The sequence below is a fragment of the Pelophylax lessonae genome (assembly GCF_965119305.1).
Source record: "Pelophylax lessonae genome assembly, chromosome: 3".
NCBI classification, from domain to species: Eukaryota; Metazoa; Chordata; class Amphibia; order Anura; family Ranidae; genus Pelophylax; species Pelophylax lessonae.
This window is the reverse complement of record NC_138770.1, coordinates 619,152,841-619,175,708: the sequence shown is the minus strand read 5'-3', so window position 1 is coordinate 619,175,708 and position 22,868 is coordinate 619,152,841. Positions and strand designations below refer to the sequence as shown.

The 22,868-nt window shown below is 44.2% G+C and overlaps 1 protein-coding gene across 1 annotated transcript in view; it reads right to left on the bottom strand.

Moving 5' to 3' along the window:
• The window catches only part of USH2A (usherin), a gene marked incomplete at its 5' end in the record, with an annotated part of 1,334,617 nt that overhangs the window by 186,344 nt on the left and 1,125,405 nt on the right, over nt 1–22,868 (bottom strand). Inside the window, 2 exons of the mRNA XM_082250984.1 lie at nt 10,894–11,056; nt 16,646–16,804. Coding sequence (XP_082107110.1) covers nt 10,894–11,056; nt 16,646–16,804 — 322 coding nt within the window. The remainder of the gene's footprint in view (nt 1–10,893; nt 11,057–16,645; nt 16,805–22,868) is intronic.

Genomic DNA, 22,868 nt, shown 5'->3' with positions numbered 1-22,868 from the left:
TCAAACAGGCCACAATTATGATGGCGAGGTGATTGTGTCACATCGCCAGAAAGTTTATTGCTTTGGAGGGTGCTCTGCAGTAACACATTCCCTTTCATATTACTCTTTATATCATTGTTTGCCTTGTGACTGAAATAATCAGATGACATCAAACGCTGTCAAATTCGGTTTTGCCCGATTTTCCACTGATGCCAACCCCACTTCTAATGTTCCTGGGATTTTAACTGTCGTGGGATAATACTTGTAATTATCTGTTATGCCTAAGAAATCATTCGAGTGAACTGCAATGCAGACACTTTCTGCTTTATTCACAGAGAGGAAGGCCTGCAATGTACTGCAATCCAAAACAACCAATGAGAAAGTGTTATCTAAAGGCTAAATACACCATGTATACCATGTAACACCCAGATTTAGGATTTACCATGTAACATGGAGACACTGATCGTGGTTGCAATGCTTTTAAGACTCATGCCAAAAAATATTAAATGCACATTTTTTTTGGCTTGATGACCAGACCAAATTTAGCAGGTTGTTACCTTAAAGCGGAGTTCCGAACAATTTTTTTTTTTTTTTTTTTATAAAAATACCCATAGGACAGTCAGGGCTAGTGCATTTAAGCAACAATAGCCTCTGAACTGTCCCCTGCTTAGTGTACCTGTAAGAAGAAAAACTTACCTTGAAAATTTCTTGTCCAGCGCTGCCATCTGCGGTGTGGAAGCTGAAGCCGTATCGTCCCTCATCGCGTCCCTCTTCCTGGAGAATGCCCTGCTTGTCACTTCCGGGACAGGTGCGTCATCCTGCAGCTGGTTCTGTGCATGCCCAGAAGCTGTTCTAATTCATTCAGCAGGGAATGACGCGCATGCACCGGACGTGACGAGGGACACCGGTGCAGGCGCATTGACTCCTGGGATTGATGACGCTCATCTCCCAGGAGTCAATGCAAAGGAGGAAGTGATGTCGGGGGCCGCGGCCGCATAAGGAGGAAGTGGAAGGAAGGTAAATTAATTTTCATTAAAAATAAGGTAAGTGAAACAAAAAAAATAATTATCCAGATCTTTTTCAGGATGTTTTTATCTAACTGACGATGCAAAGTTCAAAAAAGGTTGAAACTCCGCTTTAAAGAGGAGTTCCAGTCTCCTGTGTAAAAATGAAAAGTCAGCAGCTACAAAAACTGTAGCTGCTGACTTTTAATAAACAGCCACTCACTTGTCCCACGATCCAGCAATGTACTCCCCCCAGCTGTCCTCCCCTCCTGTTGTCTGTCCATGGCGCCGGCATGTTAACTGTGGGCATTGTTGTGACAGCTTGCAGCTTCACAGCTGGATGCCCACTACGTATGCATGAGCGACGCTGCTCCTTGTGAATAGTCCTGTAGTCCCAGGAGACTGCGGGGAGGTGAAGCAAACTCCTGCTTCTAAAAGCCTCGGTGACCGGAGCGGAAGTGGGAGCCAGGACCCTCCCCCCCCCAACTCCCCAAAAGTGCCATTTCTTCACCAGGAGCTGGGGAGGAGGCCTTAAAGCGGAACTTTTCTTTGTAGGTGGAGCTCCACTTTAACAATAACTCTAAATAACGCTGAATTTCCTTAACTTTGTGGAGATTACCTCTCACTTCCTGTTGCATCTCAAAGATAGGAAGTGAAGGGACACAACCAGCAAAAAGTAACCTAATTGGGGTTTTAAATTTTCCCTACTCTATCCAAAACGAAAAAAAAAAAAAAATGTTTCGGTTATACATACAGATTGAAAATATACAGTATAATGATTTAATGTGTTACTTTATATGAAAAAAACATCTTGCTCAATTTTTTCATTACAAGATGAGAAATGGAAAAATATGGCTGAAAAATCTGCATTTTTTTCATTATTAACCACTTGCCGACTGCCCACAGTAATATTACTGTGACAGTGCAGCTCCCCTGGGTCCAGTCACGTAGTACTACGTAACTGGAGGGGGAAGGGGTTTTGGCGGCACGCTCCCGCTGTGTTTAGACACAGCGGGAGGTGGGCCGCAGGAGGAGAGGTGGCGATTGCCGCCCTCCTCCCACGTTTGTCCGGTAAATGGAGAGAAGACCCGCCTGCTTGTGTAAACAAAGCAGGCGGATCTTCTCATGGACAGGCAGGGACAGATCAGCAGTTTCAGCTATGCTGAAACTGCGATCTCTGTGCCTGTCACAGAACCCCCCCACAGACACACACAAGTCAGTATGCATTAGGCATACATTTAACCCCTTGATCACCCCCAGTATTAACTCCTTCCCTGCCAGTGTCAATATTACAGCAACAGTACATATTTTTAGCACTGATTACTGTAGTAATGTCACTGGTCCTCCCAAAAGTGTCAAAATGTCAGTTAGGGGTCCGATCTGTCCGCCGCAATGTCACAGTCCCACAAAAAAAAAATAAAAAAATCGCACATCGCCACCATTACTAGTAAAAAAAAAAAAAACAACAACAATAAAAATGACATAAATCTTACTTGTAGTTAGTAGACGCAATAACTTTAGTGCAAACCAATCAAAATACGCTTATTGCGATTTTTTTTACCAAAAATATGTAACAGAAAACAAATTGGCCTAAAATGTTAAAAAATTTTGATTTAAAAAAATTTTTTTTTAGAATGTCATATAGCAGAATGTGAAAAATATTGTTTTTTTTTTTCAAAATTGTTGCTATTTTTGTTTATAGCGCAAAAAAAAAAAAAAAATTGCACAGGTGATGAAATACCACCAAAAGAAAGCTCTATTTGTGGGAAAAAAAGGACGTAAATTTCGTTTTGGTACAGCGTCGCACGATCGCGCAATTGTCCGTTAAAGTAACGCAGTGCCGAATCGCAAAATAGGGCCTGGTCAGAAAGAGGGCAAATCCTTCCGGGGCTAAAGTGGTTAATTAATAATTTTTTTTATTATTTAACATTTTTTCAAAAGTTTTTAAATAAATGAATTTGTTTTTTAAAGAGTGTACTGCATTGTGACAGCTGAAGCCTGCTGGCTTTAGCCGTCAACATGCCTCCTTCCAGATAAAATTCTGTAACAGCTGAAGACAATCTCTTGCGATCACAATAACTGGTTTCCAGTTATCAGTTTTGGTATTCGAGAGATTTCTATCTTAAGCTGGCCATGCACTGGTCATTGGTGGTGTTAAATTGATGCTCGTATACAGCCACAGTGACAAGAAAATTTGATGGAGCGGGATGGAAATTTGTTGTTGAACGAACACATCTATACCAATATTTTAGTTTTTATTCAGGAAAGTCCTTTGTTCCAAAATAGAATGTGAATAGCAAATAAAGTTTTAAAGTACTTTCGGACAACATTTTTCAAGTTATATCAAGTAATTCTAGTGAACTAAGAATTTTCATATGAATGTTTGAAAAAAACATTCTTTTGAAAATCTACTAGTGTATGGCCAGCTTTAGAACTAGGAAGCACACACAGCTGCACACCCCTAGTTCTACAATAATATGTGATTTAAAAGAGAAGTGGTGGATGCCGAATCTGTCCAGCTGAGAACTGAGCCTCTAAGACCCAGAACTGATCGTTCAGTGACTGTCAGTCACTGGCTCTCTGCTCTGCCCCCCCAGCGCTAACTGGAGTGCTGAGCTGTGCAGGGGGTGGGGCACTGAGAAGCAGAGCTAGCTGCCAGTCCAGGCATCTGGGTGGATCCTGACATTAAAGTTGGGATCTCTCCAGACTCGGGACAGGCTCATTAATATCAGCTGACAACAGACTTTAGCCCACTGCAGTGGAGGCCGGTGCGTTGGGGGCCCCATCCATGCGTCCGGCCCCCTAATCTACATGCTGGGCGCCGGACGCATGGAGTTCAATGGGTTTTTTTTATCTTCTGAAGCAGGTGATTAGAGCCAGAGGCTCTAACAGGCTTCAGAAAAGGGTGGACCCTGGGCGAAGAGCAGTGCGCCCTGAGCCCACCCATTGAGTGACAATAGCGAATAAATATTCACAATTGTCACACGGATCCTCCTCCTGGGCAATCAGGAAGCGGATCCGAGACCCGTTTCCTGATTGGCCGAAAGGCGAACCCTCGCCATTGGCCAAGGAGGAGCAGGAGGAGGGAGACGCGGAGGACTGAGGAGAAGCTGCTGCTGCATCAGGTAAGTGCGCTGGTCACTCTGCACGCTGGTCACTCTGCATGCTGGTCACTCTGCATTGATGGGGGCACGCTGTGGTCACTCTGCATTGATGGGGGCATGCTGTGGTCACTCTGCACTGATGGGGGCACGCTGTGGTCACTCTGCATTGATGGGGGCACACTGTGATCACTCTGCATTGATGGGGGCATGCTGTGGTCACTCTGCATTGATGGGGGCACGCTGGGGTCACTCTGCATTGAAGGGGGTCTGCCTAGTGAGAGGGGACCACTCCGGGGAAGGTCAGAGGGACCCGGGAGCTAGCTAGCCGTTGCAGGAGCAAGTAAAAAGGGGGTGCCAGTGTTGACCCTGAAGAGTAAAAGGGGTGCTAGTGGTTGGGCCCTGAAGTATAGAGGGGATACCAGTGTGTGGACCCTGAAGTATAGAAAGGGTGCCAGTGTGTGGACCCTGAAGTGTAGAGGGGGCGCCAGTATGTGGGCCCTGAAGAGTTAAGTGTACAGCGTGCAGTGTGCAGTGTACAGTGTTGAGAGTTGCAGCAGCAGAAGCAGTTTACAGGAAGGACTGGAGGCGGTGCTGTATTTAGGTTTTGTGCTGCCCTAGGCCTGACTAAACTTGGGCGCCCCTAATTTAAATATGACCCACCCCTTCCTGTAAAGGCCACACCCTTTCCTGTTTATGACCCGCCCTGTCATCTGTAAACCACAGACCACAACCACAATCTATCAGTGCCCATCAGTGCAGCCTCATCAGTTCCTATAAGTTCAGCTTCATCAGTGCAGCCTCATTCCTGCCCATCAATGCAGCCTCATTCCTGCCCATCAATGCAGCCTCTTCAGTGCAGCATATCAGTGCGGCCTTATCAGTGGCCATCAGTACAGCCCCATCAGTGGCCACCAGTGCAGCCTCTCAGTGCCCATTAGTGCAGCCTATCAGTGCATCATATCAGTGACCATCAGGGCTGTCTTATCAGTGCAGCCCCATCAGTGCAGCTTATCAGTCTTGCCTCATCAGTGCAGTCTATTAGTGCCCATCAGTGCAACATATCAGTGCCCATCACGGCAGCATGTCAGTGCAGCCCCATCAGATTTTTTGCTGCCCCTCTGCAAAGTGCTGCCCTAGGCCTGGGCCTTGTTGGCCTAGGCCAAGATACAGCACTAAAAATCAAAAAACGTGCTGCGCCAGAAGGGCACAAAAATAATTAGTGATTACATGAATCAACAAGTGTTATCAACAAAATATGGTGTCCACCACATAAAATAAAGATAAAGCAAAGATCTAGTGCTCTCTGAATGCACTAGATCTTTGCTTTATCTTTATTTTATGTCCTGGCGACCCCCGGAGGTGAAGGCTGGAGAGGTTACCTGTGATAGTCTGTTTATCCCCTGATATGCTCATGCTGGCCCGTTTGGGTCTGGTATCAAGGTGAGAGGCCAATCTTACTGGTGGAGGGAGTTCACACACTCATACCTCCCAACAGTCCCGGATTCCGCGGGACTGTCCCGCAATTTGGAGTGAGTCCCGCGGTCCCGCGAGCCAGTCTGAAGTCCCGCAAAATCATCTGGTGGCCGGCCATCCCTCCTCCCAGCTCCGCACTCTGAGCGCCCGAGGTCAGGGGGGGCCCGGCAGGGCCGTCTTTCTCATGCACGATTGCTGGGGAGTTGTCTGGGGGCCCCCCCGATCTGATCCCCCCACGCCACAGCAGCAGCTATTATCATGCGGTAAACGGGTTGCTAAGATCGCCTGCCGAATGGCGTCTAGCAACCAGTGACGTCCGAGTAGGGACCCAGCATGCAAAGCGTCCTCCTCCGACCTCCGTGCCTATTAGAGACTCCGGCTCCACCCACCTGCGCTCCTCCCTTCATCCTCACTGTGCGGCGGCGGCCGCTGCGGAGGGAACTGCCTGAGTGACTGAGGCAGCAAGACCGAGCAAAGACAAAGTTACTGCTGCTTCAGGTGAGATATTGTCCTCCTCCGACCTCCGTGCCTAGAGACTCCGGCTCCACCCACCTCCGCTCCTCCCTTCTTCATCCTCACTGTGCCGCACTGCTGCTTCAGGTGAGATATTCTTTCCCTCTCTCCTCCTCTCTCCCTCCCTCCCCCTTCTCTCTCTCTCCCCCCTCTCTCCCTCCCTCTCCCCTTCTCTCTCTCTCCCCCCCTCTCTCTCCCCCTCTCTCCCCTCCCTTTCCCCCCTCTCTCTCCCCCTCCCCCCCTCTCTCCCCCTCCCCCCTCTCTCTCCCCTCTCTCCCCCCTCTCTCCCTCCCCTCTCTCCCCTCTCTCCCCCCTCTCTCCCTCCCCTCTCTCCCTCCCCTCTCTCTCTCCCCTCTCTCTCTCCCTCCCTCCCTCCTCTCTCCCTCCCCCCCTCTCTCCCTCCCCCCCTCTCTCTCTCCCCCTCCCCTCTCTCTCTCTTTCTCTCTCTCTCTCTCCCTCCCTCCCCCTCTCTCTCTCCCCCTCCCTCTCCCCCCTCTCTCTACCTCCCTCTCTCCCCTCTCTCTCCCTCCCTCCCCCCCTCTCTCGCCCCGCTCTCTCCCTCCCTTTCCCCTCTCTCTCCCTCCCTCCCCCCTCTCTCGCCCCGCTCTCCCTCCATTCTCTCTCTCCCCTCTCTCCCCCCCATCCCACCCTTCTCTCTCTCCCCCTCTCTCCCTTCCCCCTCTCTCCCCCTCCCTTTCCCCCCTCTCTCTCCCTCCCCCCTCTCCCTCCCCCTCTCTCTCCCCCCTCTCTCTCTCTCCCTCCCCCTCTCTCTCCCTCCCCCTCTCTCTCTCTCCCCCCCCTCTCTCTCTCTCTCTCTCTCCCTCTCTCTCTCTTTCCCTCCCCTCTCTCTCTTTCCCCTCCCCTCTCTCTCTCTCCCTCCCTCCCTCCCTCCCCCTCCCTCTCTCGCTCTCTCTCTCTCCCCTCTCTCTATCCCTCCCTCCCTCCCTCCCCTCGCGCTCTCTCTCTCCCCTCCCTCCCTCCCCTCTCTCTCTCCCTCCCCTCTCTCTCTCCCTCCCCCCCTCTCTCTCTCTCTCTCTCCCCTTTCATAAAGTATAAGGAAAACCCTATTGACAAAAGATAAATACCAATAAACCCCCAAAAGAAATGAAAACCTAAATAGACCACCCTCCTGAAATAAAAGTTTTTTTTTTTTTGTGCATAGGACAGCATCGCCACCAGTGGCGGCTGGTGCGTTGGGGGCACAGGGGCGGCTATCTATTCCCTATCTATTGGCCGAGGAGGAGGCGGCAGGACTCAAGGAGACGTCGGGGACTGAGGAGAAGGCGCCGCTGCAGGTAAGTGCACTGGTCTCTCGGCATTGAAGGGGGCACGCTGGTCACTCTGCATTGAAAGGGGGCAGGCTGGTCTCTCTGCATTGAAGGGGGCACGCTGGTCTCTCTGCATTGAAAGGGGGCACGCTGGTCACTCTGCATTGAAAGGGGGCACGCTGGTCACTCTGCATTGAAAGGGGGCACGCTGGTCTCTCTGCATTGAAAGGGGGCAGGCTGGTCACTCTGCATTGAAAGGGGACACCCTGGTCACTCTGCATTGAAAGGGGGCACCCTGGTCACTCTGCATTGAAAGGGGGCAGGCTGGTTACTCTGCATTGAAAGGGGGCACGCTGGTCTCTCTGCATTGAAAGGGGGCAGGCTGGTCACTCTGCATTGAAAGGGGGCACGCTGGTCACTCTGCATTGAAAGGGGGCACGCTGGTCACTCTGCATTGAAAGGGGGCACGTTGGTCTCTCTGCATTGAAAGGGGGCAGGCTGGTTACTCTGCATTGAAAGGGGGTACGGCACACTGGTCTCTCTGCATTGAAAGGGGGCACGCTGGTCTCTCTGCATTGAAAGGGGGCACGCTAATCTCTCTGCATTGAAAGGGGGCACGCTGGTCACTCTGCATTGAAAGGGGGCACGCTGGTCTCTCTGCATTGAAAGGGGGCACGCTGGTCTCTCTGAATTGAAAGGGGATACGGCACACTGGTCTCTCTGCATTGAAAGGGGGCACGCTGGTCTCTCTGCATTGAAAGGGGGCACGCTGGTCACTCTGCATTGAAAGGGGGCACGCTGGTCATTCTGCATTGAAAGGGGGCACGCTGGTCTCTCTGCATTGAAGGGGGGCACGGCATGCTGGTCACTCTGCATTGAAGGGGGCACACTCTACCTTGATTACTGAAGGCCCCTTTCACACTTTTGTGACCTCAAAGTCACGCAATTTCTCCTGCATTCTGTACATTACATACTCCTGTCTCCTGCATTTTGTACATTACACTCTCCTGCACTATATACACAATACTGTACATTATATACTTCTCTCCAAAGTCTACATTGTCCCAACAGTTGCTGGTTGCTATGCAGTCTCTGACTATTTTAATGAAGTTCTTCTTTTAAGGTAGGCTGAACAATCAAAGCATATTTTATGAGTACTAGGAAGTCTGGGTTTTGTTTACCCTATCCCTTAAGCTCCTCCCACTGCTAAGCAATTGGCCACACCCACAATTTGCCGCGGCGCGGTTTGGTTTCTCTTTCTGTGTCCCTCATTGCGAACTTCAAAAGTTGGGAGGTATGCACACTGGTGGTTCCTGCTTGATTCACAAGGGATTGAGGCTGTCCTGTCATCACCTGGATATACTAATCATTACTTTGGAGCACTTTATATGAACATTTATGTTTCATCAGAGCACATATGATGGACACCATATTTTGTTGATAACACTTGTTGATTCATGTAATCACTAATTATTTTTGTGCCCTTCTGGCGCAGCACGTTTTTTGATTTTTATGTTTTTGTTGTGAGGTGTGGACACAATTTGTGTATGCAGCCGGATTTATATATTGATTTATTCTAGCACATTTTATACACATTTGAATTTCACTTAGTCTTGCGCTGATAGTTTTTTCACTATATTCAAGATACAGCACTGACTGGAGGGAGCAGTGTTCAGGTCTTTTGAGCTACCCAGAGTGTCAGAAGTCAAGTTTCAAGTACCGTGCAGCAAGTCAGTGTTTTTGAAGCGCCAGCAAGCGTTGGTAGGTCCCCAGCCGGCGTCAAGACAGTGCCGAAAGGCATTTTTCTTCAAGTGTCCTATTTTGTACCTAGATGAGCAAGAGGAGTATCCCACTCATTCCCTTCTCCCATCCCCAATATAAAATAAACAAAACAAACCAAAGATGCCGGACTTGTCTTTGACTCAATTCTCACACTTGGGTATTCAGCTTAAATGGGCCAAAGGTGTTACCGGAGACCATGGCAGACCCACATCAGGCCCAATGCCTGGGAAACCTGCTACATGTGCCACTTTGTGTTGGTCTATCACATAAATTCCCAATAAAATACATTTATGTTTTTGGTTGTAACATTTCAAGGGGTATGAATAGTTTTTCAATGCACTTTATATTTAGAAACTGATATATTCAGCAGCAGAATACTGTTTATTGTAAATGTTATGTATATAATTGTGTGCATTTATATTTTCCTCTCCAGTTTCTCAGTACCCTGTTTGTTCAATAAACTTTTAAAGCAGTTGTAAACCTCAAAACATTAAATATGAACAAAGCTAATGCTTCTATGGTGTGTACTTGTCTCAATTAAGATTAAGGAGGTTGATTTACTAACAGTGGAACACTCAGAATCTGGTGCAGCTGTGTATGATAGCCAATCAGCTTCTAACTTGAGCTTGTTCAGTTAATCTTTGAGAATAAAACCTGGAAGCTGATTGGTTTCTGTGTAGAGCTGCACCAAATGTAGTAAACCTCCTTTAGTAAACCTCCCCCTAAGTGTAATTTCTGTCTGCTGCTTTGTTCCTCTCCTACCAGCATGAATCACTTCTGAGAAGTTTTCTTGACACCAAGAGAAAAAAGATGACAGAGGAGGAATCTCCAGCACACAACCTGTGATTGACAGCCTCAGCGCTGTCCATGTGTGCTGCATGAAGGGGTGTGTGCCCCATCCCTCCAATCAGCTCTCCTTACTGAGCTCTGCAGAGTGTAATTTTAGATCCCTGCCCCCTGTTTTCTGAACGCTCAGATAAGCTGTAAAAACCCAGGACTTTGAAAGGAGGAGGATTTTTTTAACCTCTGTGTATCACCTGAGGCCAGTCACTTTACTGTGTATATGTTAGGGTTTACAACCACTTTAAAGCAGGGATCGACCAATATCGTTTTTTCATTGCCGATACCGATATTTTGGTCATTGCGTATCGATATCGGCCGATATTTTGTACATTTAAAAACTTTTTTTTTTATTTGACAGGTACTCTTGTGGAAGGATCTGGGGGTCTAAAACACCCCAAAGCAGTCCTCTGCATTTAAAAGCATTCAAGACGCTAAGTTTGGCTGTTTTGAATGCTGCCATTTTTTTTTTTATTTGGCGCCAGTACCCGGAAGTGATGTCATGACATCACTTCTGGGTTTTTGCATGGAGACCCGATCAGAGCCAAATGCGGCTTTGATCGAGTCTTCGGCGGCTGTGCAGGCCGGTTGCCCGGGTCTCCCGGTTGGACGGGAGACCCGGGCAAGCCGCAACCCACTCCTTGTAATGACAGCCGAGTGGCTTTTCAGCCACATCGGTTATCATTACAAGACAGCCAACCTGCGGCTATGGACGCCGGTACCGGGGTGATGCCTCTAGCTGCAGGCATCACTCCTGTACAAGCACTTTCCGAAATATCGGTAATATCGGCCACATTGGTGGCCGATTCCGATATATCGGGGAAAGTGCATATCGGCCCTCGATATATCGGCTTTGCCGATAATCGGTCGATCTCTACTTTAAAGCTTTAAATAAAGTATGGCTTATTGGAAAGCAGAAGGAGATGCTACCTGTGGATGGTATATCCTGTTATAATCCCATTAGGATTTTTAGGCACGGTCCATGCAATCTTCAAAGCTTTTTCTCCATCTGAAACCAACGTGGGGGGATTGAGACCCTCGGGCTCTGCCTCCATAGTTGCTACAAGTACTGGATGACTAACACCGCAACTACCTGTAGGGAAAAATAAATGCTGTTAAATATTGATGGATACCAAAATAGAAACAAAGTATAATTTTTTTAGTTTAAACCTGTATATTAGAAATTTTCGGTAGAAAAACTAAATGTTCAGTTTTCCCTTTATACAAGACTTGTGGTAAAAAGCTTGAGAGCTGGCTTGACTATTATGCATGCTGACCTTAAAGCTGAACTCTGGGCATAAAAACATTCTTTTAAATATATTCCTCAGTAGCTGCATTGAATGTAAAGCCACTTTGTGTGCAAGAAATGCCTTTACATTAAAATAGCAATGTGCCTGTACATAGTCTGTGCAGAAAGCAGAACTGTCGGAGGGGGCCAACAGGCCCCACCCACTACAGGCTGCCTGCAGAAACGTACAGGAGGGGGCGGAGACAGGACCAGTCACCCTGCACAAGGAAAGAGTGGAGAAGTGACCGGTCTTTGTTACAATAAGCTCCTGCACAGTGCCAAAGTTTCACACCTGGATTACTGCACAGATCTGGAAGAAATACACAAAACACACTGAGATTTAAGAATACACATGACTCTTGTAATTAGACATTATTTGCTTTCCCTGGAGTTAAGCTTGATTTGGGCTCCTAATTTTTTAAAGCAACTTTGTTGAAACACAAAAGGCATCCCCGCAAAGAAAGCAGATAGTACCTATCCAACCGCCTACACTAATGAACTTTGCTGCACCAAAGATCGAAGTTCGCTGAAGAATGTTTTGCATTTATCACTTCTGGAGCATTTAATGCTGATGTTCCTCCTGCCGATCCCTAGGTCATGGCAGGATACAGTAGTGACACAGGACTAATGGAAGGAACCAGAGAGCAGTGGGGGACCTGGTAGTCACTGTACTATTTGTTATGTATACAATGTAACTTCATTATACTAAATTTGCTTTTTTGGGTGGTTAAAAAACATAAAAATGACATATTAAGTATTCCCATTAACTGAATGCATATCCGGTCATTTTTCTTCGGATGCATTTGTTTTCTAGTCTGGACAGAAAGCAAAAAGCTTAGCATTTTTTATTATATTTTTACTAATTGTTTTTAAACATCACTATAAGAACAATTAGACCTTTAATTTCTAATGTAATATCATTAGACAGCCCTAATTATGTCTCACAGTAAGATGGATTATTTTCAAAATAAATTATCAGCTTTCCAGCAGCAATTGGCTGGACTGATATGGATGCATAACTGACAACGGTAACCCCTCTGGCACAGAGAACTGGAACTAATCAACAGTAGCTGGTAGAAGCAATTAACACAATGAGATTGGCCAACATAGATATTTCAAAGAAACCTTTAAGATGGTTTGGGCCCCTTTCACACATACGGTCCGTTCAGTTCATCAGTTCAGTCACGTCAAAATGTATCAGTTTTCCATCCGTTTCTTCATCCATTTTTCATCCGTTTTTCATCCGTTGTCATCCGTTTTTCGTCCAATCCGTTTTTTTGACGGATGAAAAATAGGGCACTCATCCGTTCAAAAAAACGGACATTGACGGAAGTGAATGTTAACTGATGATCATCCGTTGTCATCCGTTTTTTACATAGAAATACATTGATGTCCATTTACATCCGTCAACGGATGGATGAAAAACGGACAAACGGACAGCATGTGTGAAAGGGGCCTTAGGCAGGTCAAAACCCTAGCAGACCCTTCAAAGCAATTTGTGTAGGTTTGCTTTAAATTATATTTAAAGACAAAAGCTTTTTTTTTTTTTTGGGTAGTATTAGGAAAAATTCAAACACATATCAAGTGTTGATAGGGGTGGTGAGGTAAGTGGCGCTGCCTATGAAGTGTAGTGGTGTAATATTAATTACTTGGCATCACAATAAGTATAATACAATAATACACAGGAGCATACAACAGTATATATAAATATAAAGTGCAGTAAGTGATGGTGGATAAATACAAAAAGTATGATAAATATGAAGTGCTTAATGAGCAACAAAATGACCAGATACAATGAGTAAAATCGCCAAAAAAAAAAAATATTATATATATATGTATCGGTCACTATAGAAGTGGAAAAAATAAATAATGAAGTGAGTCAACAAAAGTTGAATGAAGATGAATTAGTGGGTACAGTGACTCCAATAAAGATTGGATATGGTATATCTTTGCGTGAAGTGAATAGGTGGATAGATATACCAGGGCTAAAGTGAACAAGTGCAAATGGTCCTAAAGGATATGGACCAAACAAATGTGAAAAGATAGCCAACAAAATGGCAAAAAAACAATAAATAAATATAAATATCTAAAATGATAAGAAATGAACAGAAAAGTCCAAAAAGTCCATTAAAGTTACTAATAAAAAAAGAGAGAAGGTGAGGTTCCAGTTGATGGGTGACTCTCGGGGTGATCCAGGTGTTCAGTGCCAGGTGAGGAAATCAGTGCTCCCCTTCAATATCTCCCGCACTCACCAGAAATATCAAATGTTATTGCTGTCTATGTCACAATGGTGAGTTTTTGTTTTTTTTTTACTTTCCGTCTCAAAACACAACAAGACATGAGAGGAGATATCCCCAAAGTAAGGTAAATCCTCTCTAAAGTTTGGTACACACAAATATTTTTTTTCCGTTCAACCCAGTGGGTTGAATGAAAAAAGAACTGACAGCTCTGGTCGGAGACGGTGTACAGCCGCTGTAACGATCCAACGTTAGTACAGCGATCTCCCCCGCTAGAAGTACTACCCCCCCTCCCTGCCAGAACATTCGGGTCAGGGAGCAGGTCGGCTGCTGGTTTTCCAGCATTGTTCGTTTTGACAGGAACCAGCCAAATGGCTTCTGTCATACTGGCTGTAATACACACGGCCGAATGTTGGATGGTTTTTATTGAACTGGCTGATGTCTCCCAACATTCGGGGCTTTAGCCAGTTCTCAGGAAGAGGTGTCCCTATTGGAAGATTCAAGCCCCGTACACACACACAGATCGTCGTCATACAAATGTTCGTCTTTTCTCCCCGGGATGTCGGTGTCTGTTGAAAAGTGCAAAGACAGCACAAGGACAGCACAAGAATTTTGTCCGCAGACTTCAGCTGACTGCAGAAGTGATGTCATGTAATGGTTAACTTTCCCTGTGTTTTTTATTTTCTGAGCATGCCCAGTCTTGCAAATCTGCGGTCTGTCGGCTGATTTCTGTACTGACAGGCGAACAATCGTCCGTTCTGGTGTCTGCAGACAAAAATTTTCATGTTTGCAAGAAAGACTCTTGTCCGCGGATTGTGTGCAGACAGCTGTCGGAGGCACCATACTAACACGCGTACAATCGGCAGATCTTTCGTCCGCCGACGTTTGTATGACGACGATCTGTGCGTGTGTACGGGGCTTTACTCACTATTACTATTCCAACGACAACTCAAAATTTTACATTTCCTAAAATTTTCAGACCTAGTGACAGAGGTCAGAAAGAAATAAAAACTGAACAAGGATTTAACCCTCCTTCCCTACTCTATGAACAATTAAAAAAAAAAAAAAATTGGTAGTAGAGCTCCACGTAGACAGGGTGGCCAATGTCCATTGTGACTGATGCTGAATTTAGACACTGGATTTATTGGGTTTTTAACATTTTTTAAAAAGGTTTTATAGTGCCCAGCCCCCATGCACTTCTTTGACAAATCCTTGGCTATTAGCCTTATTAAGGAAGAAAATTAAGTTGAAAGATTCCGCTCCCATTAACATCCATGGAGTTCTGATTTGGCACCTGAACTTTTAATATGTTCACTGAACCTCCACGAACTGAACTTAGGTGTGTTCGGCCATTCCTACTAGACAGTAAAGGACAGACTTGTATAAAGTACTCGAAATTTCTACTTGAGTAAAAGTACAAGTGCTCGATCAAAAAGTGACTTGAGTAGAAGTGGAAGTGCTCGCAGAAAAAGTTACTTAAGTAGAAGTACTAAAGTATTCAACATTTTTTTTACTTAAGTATTGCAAGTAGTTTTTTCAAAAAATTTGCTACTTAAGTACTAAAAGTAAAAAGTACCAGTAGTTTTGAAAAAAAAATTCTACTCAAGTACTGAAAGTAGAAGTACAAGTACTGTGTTATGTAGTTATTAAAGAAAGAAGTCAAAAGTTTGAACATCATATTGTTTTTTATTATTTCAAATGATTTATTCAAATGATTAACCTGTGTTTGTTAGTAGTTTCTTGATGCACTTTAAGCGCTGTAGCACCATTTATTTGTTTGTTTCATATTTTCTTTTTATTGGAAAGATTTGGTATAGCAGCTTTTATTATACACAGCCTTTATTTTCGTATGCGCTGATTTACAAATGACATTATACACATTTTTTTGAGCTTTATGCAACCTGCCATCTACTGTTCTGGCAGTGGTAATTTTTTTAAAAGTAACGAGTAACTATGCAGCACAAAAAAAAAATACTTGAGTAGAAGTATCGAAATCATCGAAAAAATGTAGTGAAGTAAAAGTAGAAGTAGGAGAAAAAAATTCTACTCTAGGAAAGTACAGATACCGCATTTCGGTACTTAAGTACAGTACTTAAGTAGTTCTACTTCGTTACTATACATCTCTGGTAAAGGAGCAGCAGACTGATGAAGTCATCTGTCAGATTTCCAGGTAGCACCAGTGACTCATTGAAAGGTTTATTAAGGAATACAGAGTTTAATTATTTATATCTTTTATACCTGGAGGATGGCTTTAAAGTAGTTCTAAAATCTTAAGGTTTTTACTTTAATACATTCTCTGCAATATGGTAAAAAAAAACACCCGCTACCCAATCCCATCCCAAAACATTTACCTGGCTCCTGTCATGGATCCAGCTCTGTCTAACCTCCAGCACTGCTCCCCCCACTTCCTGGTCTCACAGGAGACACTGAGGGCAACAGGAGAAAACCTGCTGCTGTCAGTCAAACTTCTGTGAAGAGGGAGAGGGGGAGTGGTTTACTGCCACTGTGTGTGTCTATGGACACACACAACCCACCTTGGGGGCAAGCACGCATGCACATGTGCCTCCTTAGCACCATGCTTGCACCTGGAGCAAGAAGAAGTGGATAGCCCCAATGGGGGACTGCCAAAAGAAAAAGGTAAGGTACATCTCTGTGCATTATCAGGAGACACGTAAATACCTGAATTGACTTGGTTTAATCCTCTTGCAATCCCCTTGTAAACCAGAGCTCAGACTGGTAGAGGGAGAAGCGGCACAAAGAGCCAAACAGTAGTGCTGCCAAACAAGGAGCATGTAAAAAGGAGAAAAGAGTAGCAGAGATGAGTTCATTAGTCTGCTAATTCTCCTTTCACTGTCCAGTCACAGGCTGGGGGAGGGGAGGAGACCTGTTAGTATTAGGTAACTGCAGCAGAGAAAAATCTGCTACCCTGCCTGTAAACCTCAGGACTTGATAGACAGAAATACAAAACTTTTTGCAGATGAAACAGCCTCTATATGTGTAGTCTATTTGTGTATTTAGCTATCGGCCCGGAGTTCAGTTTTAAGGCAAAGCCTGTAGTTATTATCACTGCCCAAGGCAGAGTCTATATAAACCTATTAACAATAAAAATACTGCAGTGCTACGACTTTGGTCCGGAAGGTGTAACATGCTGCGTTACCATTCTGACAAGCTTGTAGTCGGATGGAAAGTGATGTTCCTGGGATAAGGTCCTCCAGAATAAGAAAGCCTTTCTCTCCTGCAGGGTTAAGCTGACCAGCGCCTTCTCCAGTACTCAGCAAAATGTTAAACTCCAAAGGAATACTGGAATCATACAGACCTGGAAAAAGTTCAAAGTGATAATGTTAACTTGGAGTAAATAAAATAAAATAAAAAAAAAACACTCCATCTAACTGAGCTGCCGGAACCCAAGGAGATTAATCACCTGTTTACCAGCACCATTTATAAATGATGGCTTAAAGACCGGATATTAAAGTGATTGTAAACCTATTTTTATTTAGCAAACATGTTATACTTACCTGCTCTGTCTAAGGGTTTGCACAGAACAGCTCCTATCCTTATATTCTGGGGTCTCCCGCCAGCACTCCTGACTCTCCCCCCCCCCCCCCCACAAATGCTCCATAGCAAGCAGCTTGTTATGGGGGCACTTCTGTGGGTTCGATCCTGAGCCGCTCTGAATGTATACATAGACACACACAGCCCGACTCAGCCCTGTTCTCTCCTCAAAGGCTGTAACTGACAGTAGCTGGAGCCAATGGCTCACAGTGCTGCCTACATTTCCAGTGAACAGAGAGAGAGCAGAGAGAGTCACTGCCACAGTGCCGCTAACAATGGATCAACGTCAGGTTTAGGTAAGTATAGGGGGGGGGGGGGGTTGAGTTGGACACAGAAGGTTTTTTTTTACCTTAAAGTAGAACTGGAGGCAAAACATTTTTGGGGATTTTGAATAGAGTAAGGGAGGGTTATAACCAGTGGTAATTTCATTAACGAAAACGTTTTAGTCAAAGTTTTCGTCAGCAGCTTTTTACAGAAACAAAAAAACGAAAGAAATGTACAGCGCATTTTCCTTCACTGATGAAAACTATGATGAAAATCAAATTGTTAAGAAAACAGGATGAAAATATGAGGCAGGGATGTTTTCCCTTGTGAACTAATTTCCGTTTTTTTATTGCGCTCTGCCTGCTTCCACTCCCAGCAAGCAAGCAGGTTGAAGCAATGGTGTGCACTATCCATGACGACTGCCAGAGACCAGAGCAGCACTGTGCATTACAGGCAAGCCTCCCAACGACACTGTTCCACTCCAGAGTCCCCATTCACGAGACCACCGCCCATGCTCAGAGCAGAGAGCAGACTGTGAGTGTGTAGTACTAGTGTACATTAAAATTACAGCAGGCCTGAGGCCTCCCCCCCCCCCCCAGACCACCATCTGTCCAGAGCACTGTGTGTGCATTATTAAAGGCTTTCTCTGATCACTGGCTGTGGTATCCAGGGTTCTGTGCTTTACAGGCCATCCTTCAGACCTGAGACCACCATCCAGCACTGTGCAGCATTACAGGCCTCCTTTGACCAGTGATCACCGGCATGGCGGCATCCTGAGCACTGTGCATTACAGGCCATCCCTCTGACCTGAAACCACCATCCAGCACTCTGCAGCACTACAGGCCTCCTCAGATGACCCTTCCAGAGCACACTGCAGCATCACAGGCCTCCTCAGACCACCGTCCAGAGCAATGTGCAGTATAACAGACCTCCTCCGACCTCCGTCCAGAGAACTGTGCAGCATTACAGGCCTCCTCAGACCACCCTTCCAGAGCACACTGCAGCATTACAGGCCTCCTCAGACCACCGTCCAGAGCAATGTGCAGCATTACAGGCCTCCTCAGACCACCGTCCAGAGCAATGTGCAGCATTACAGGCCTCATTAGACCATCCAGAGTAAATCTGTATCTATGAGTTTGTTCAAACCTTAATACCATAAATAATACCATGATATGAATTTTTTTTTAACTCCAGGAGTATATAATGAGTTTGGAAATTTTCTAGAAATTCTTAAATAATGTATTACAATTTACTAACTAAACACATTCGATTTTATTCGACTAAAATGTACTGAAGATTCAAATTGACTAAAATACGATAACTAAAATGGGATTAAAACTAAAAATGGCATTTTAGTCAAAGACTATGACTAAAACAAAAACAATTACAGATGACTAAAATGGGACTAAAACTAAAATGGAATTTTAGTCAAAAGACTAACTAAAACTAAATCAAAATTTGATGTAAAAATTAACACTGGTTATAACTCCTGTCAGATTTGTTTTCGCCATCTTTGTCCAATTGTAGAGATCTCCCTTCAATTCCCATCTCATAGCCAAACAGGAAGTGAAAGGAAATCCCTGCAAATTAAGGGAATTCCTTGGGGACCCCCAGGCCACCAGAACTAGTGTTCCCAATGGAAGATTTCCCCTCTATTACTTTTCTGGGGACAACCCAAAATTTGGGATTTCCTTTTACTTTCAATGATAATGGTAAACAGGCCAAATAGAGAGGGTGAATCTCCCTAATGGGGACACAGACAGCAATAACAACTAACAGGTGTTCTAATCCTTCTCCACTCTGTCAAAAAATGGAAAAAAGGTTTTGCCTTTAGTTATACTTTAATGCAGAGAATGCAACTACTTTAAACACTGTGATTACATTTGTAGGGCAGACTGTAAACCTGATCATTGGAAACTCTGATTATTAACCACTCTGCAATGCCTATAGATAGAGAGGTGAACGAGGGCTTGTTTTAAAGTGATCTGACTGCTTGCTCAGAATACCTAAATGCATATTGCCCAACTGTGGCCCTACTTACCACGCCATACCCACCTTCATTTTTTTTATTTGTTTTCCACTACTAAACTTTGAGAAAGTTGCCTCCCACTAATGTTGGGGCATTTTTGTCTCCTACTGACATTAGGACATTCCAATTAAAGCCAAGGCAAACCCCTTTAGGCTGCGCCCAATATTAGTATTACATTTTGCCTTGCCAACTTTTTGCCAACACATATACTTCCTATGTTTGGGTGTCCCTGAGTTTGATATTTAAAACTGGTAGGTATGATAAATACTTCAGTAGACATAGTCTGGGCACATGTTCACTTTGTTGACAAGCAAACCTTCCTTGACCTGCTCTCTCATAAATCTGTGCAGTTTCATGGAAATTCCAAAGCTCAATACAGAACTTCTATGTACAGGAGGTGCTGCACTTTTTGAGTCTCTACTGCAGCACTTTCCACATCCAAATCAAGGACTACAGAATATAGTTATGCTATGCTTATACTCAAGATCATTTAGAACTCTTAGTTATTAGAAAAGATCATCATAATCTTTTTATACCACAAAAAAAAATCTGAATCTTTCCAAACAATGGTTTCATCATGCTGTAACCATATCTTAACAGTTCACAACTATTTTTAGTAGGCCCTAAACACCCCCTACTCCTTATAATAGGAAAATCCTGCCAAAAACCAAACTACATTGAATAGCATTCAAAGAGGAGCAAGTAGGAACCTCATATTCATATAGGGCAAGACCTGGTCATGGGTTTAGTGATGTGATGTCATGGCCAACATGCATGGCAGAACATCTCCTAACATATGCAAGAATGAATGTAAATTTTCCAGCAATACTTCACTTTGTGGTTACAATTCTACCCAGGCGTGTGAAAACGTCGAGGAAAGAGCGAGGGAACAGATTTATCTTAAGTGCAAATGGCAGTTTTGTTATTCGATGTCAAAGTTACCATGAGTCTAATGACAAGCTGCCAAAACAGATTTTCATGTTTGCTAAAGAACAAGGAGCCGAGTGAGTTTATATTCTCGGCACAGCGGCCTTTCATAATTTACAACTCGACGCTGATAGTTTATTTAACATTTATGAACTTACAATGCAATCAGAAATTCATTATTATCTGAACAAATAAATAGTTGATATTTCACAGCTTCTGTGGGTGAGAATCTGGGACACATGTCTCAATAAATGTTTTCATCTGCAATAACTGAAGTACAATTTGTCAGAGAGCCAAGGAGCTGAATAATTAACGTGAAACGGTTTGGTAGAAAGAAAAAAAAATGCTCTAGTGTTGCTTCTATTGTAGAGTGCTGAATATTAGTTCTTTCCCATAAAAACTTTGAAATAGGGGAGCCAGGCAAAAGAACAGGGGTGAGTGCAAAGTTCTGTAAGGTACAAAAGTTGATTCTTTTTTTTTTTGGATTATCATATGTCTGTCATCTATCATCCAATATCTACCTGTGTAGAAACAAGTCTCAAAGGGAAGCAGCCATTCCCTGATTTTTGGGTTGCAGGCTAAGGAGTGCTGACAACACTCAACACTACCTGAGCACTAGTAAGCCTGTAGACAGGTATAGTTTTATGTTGCCCCAGACAGGGGGAGGGGGGGGGATTAGTGTTAATTGAGTTTTTCGGTTCTTTCTTGGTGGTTTAACCCACTGGTCTTGTGCTGTAAAAAAATGGACAAGAGTCAATTCAGAGATGGCGAGAGGGGTGCAAGCGTGCAAAAAGTTACCAAAAGTCGGAGGTTGCTGCTGTTACCATTGCCAGACTCTGTTCTGTTGGCTTGCCTAATTTGTCAAGACTGGAGTGCCAGCTGTCCCCTACATACTGCTGGGACCTGCAGTCCGCCCTGAAGATGCCAATCGTGGATAATGGCATCATGGACTCAGCCAGATATGGACTCTTTCCTGTGCAGTTATGCTTGGCAGCAAGTTAAGCTTTTAAAACTTTGTTTTTGCCTGGTCTGAGGTTACTCAAGGGGTGCAGTGCAAGTAACCGGCACACATAGTGTGTCAGGGTACTGTGAGCCCAGGCTGGAAGATGATGTTCCCCAAGGGGTGTATCCATGACAGCCTGAGCCCACAGAAAGTGGGTTGGATTATAATGACCGGTATTCAACCTAGAAGATGAACAGTGCTAGATCTCCGAGAGTAGATGTGTGTTTTTCGTTTCAATTCATTTTTTGGAATTTTTTCATAGTAACGATTGTCAATGAATCTGAAAAAACATATGACGACATTATTACATGCATTTGTTTCATTCAGATGAGGTCACATGATGCAATAGTAGTCCTGGCCCATGGGGAAATTAATTCAATTTTCGAATTCGGATAACGTACGGATATGAATTTCGTTCCATTCGTTAGTTCAGATGCACATGCGTCAGTCGCTATTGTCCAATCAGCTCATGCCATTTCTCTTGGTGGGTTGGACTAGTGTCCGAAAATATTGAATCCTCCCAATTTGAATCTGCCCAATTCGATATTATATAGCAATCTTCTGGAAAAAACTGCAAAATGTTTCTAATCCAATTGGCCCAACGAATATACCAAACTAATTTTCAAAACAAATCGGGTCAACATAACGAAACAAAATTCTTCAATGAACGGATGCATTCAAAACTAAATTAAGTACTGGAGACAGAGATGCTTGTTATTTTTAACATGCTGGAGCTCTACTTTCAAATTCATTTAAAAAAACATGTTGTCCACAGGGTGGCAATGCCCCTCATAACCTGCATGTCAAAGTCCCTACTGGGGGGAAATACATCAGAGAGTAGGAGTGGATCCAGCGGTGAGCAATGTACCACGTTTTGGCTTTAAAAGTTTGCACTACTTGCAATAAAGTTTGTTGTATGAAGAAAAAAAAAAAAGATTGGGAGTGTTTGTTTGTATCAGTGTGACTACACTGCTGCGCGGTTTCAGTGCAGAATGAACAGGTAAAGAGATTGTAATATATATATATATATATATATATATATATATATATATATATATACACACACACACATATACAGTGCCTTGCGAAAGTATTCGGCCCCCTTGAACTTTGCGACCTTTTGCCACATTTCAGGCTTCAAACATGAAGATATAAAACTGTAATTTTTTGTGAAGAATCAACAACAAGTGGGACACAATCATGAAGTGGAACGAAATTTATTGGATATTTCAAACTTTGTTAACAAATAAAAAGCTGAAAAATTGGGCGTGCAATATTATTCAGCCCCTTTCAGTGCAGCAAGCTCTCTCCAGAAGTTCAGTGAGGATCTCTGAATGATCCAATGTTGACCTAAATGACATCCACCTGTGTGTAATCAAGTCTCCGTATAAAGGCACCTGCACTTTGATAGTCTCAGAGGTCCGTTTAAAGTGCAGAGAGCATCATGAAGAACAAGGAACACACCAGGCAGGTCCGAGATACTGTTGTGGAGAAGTTTAAAGCCGGATTTGGATACAAAAAGATTTCCCAAGCTTTAATCATCCCAAGGAGCACTGTGCAAGCGATAATATTGAAATGGAAGGAGTATCAGACCACTGCAAATCT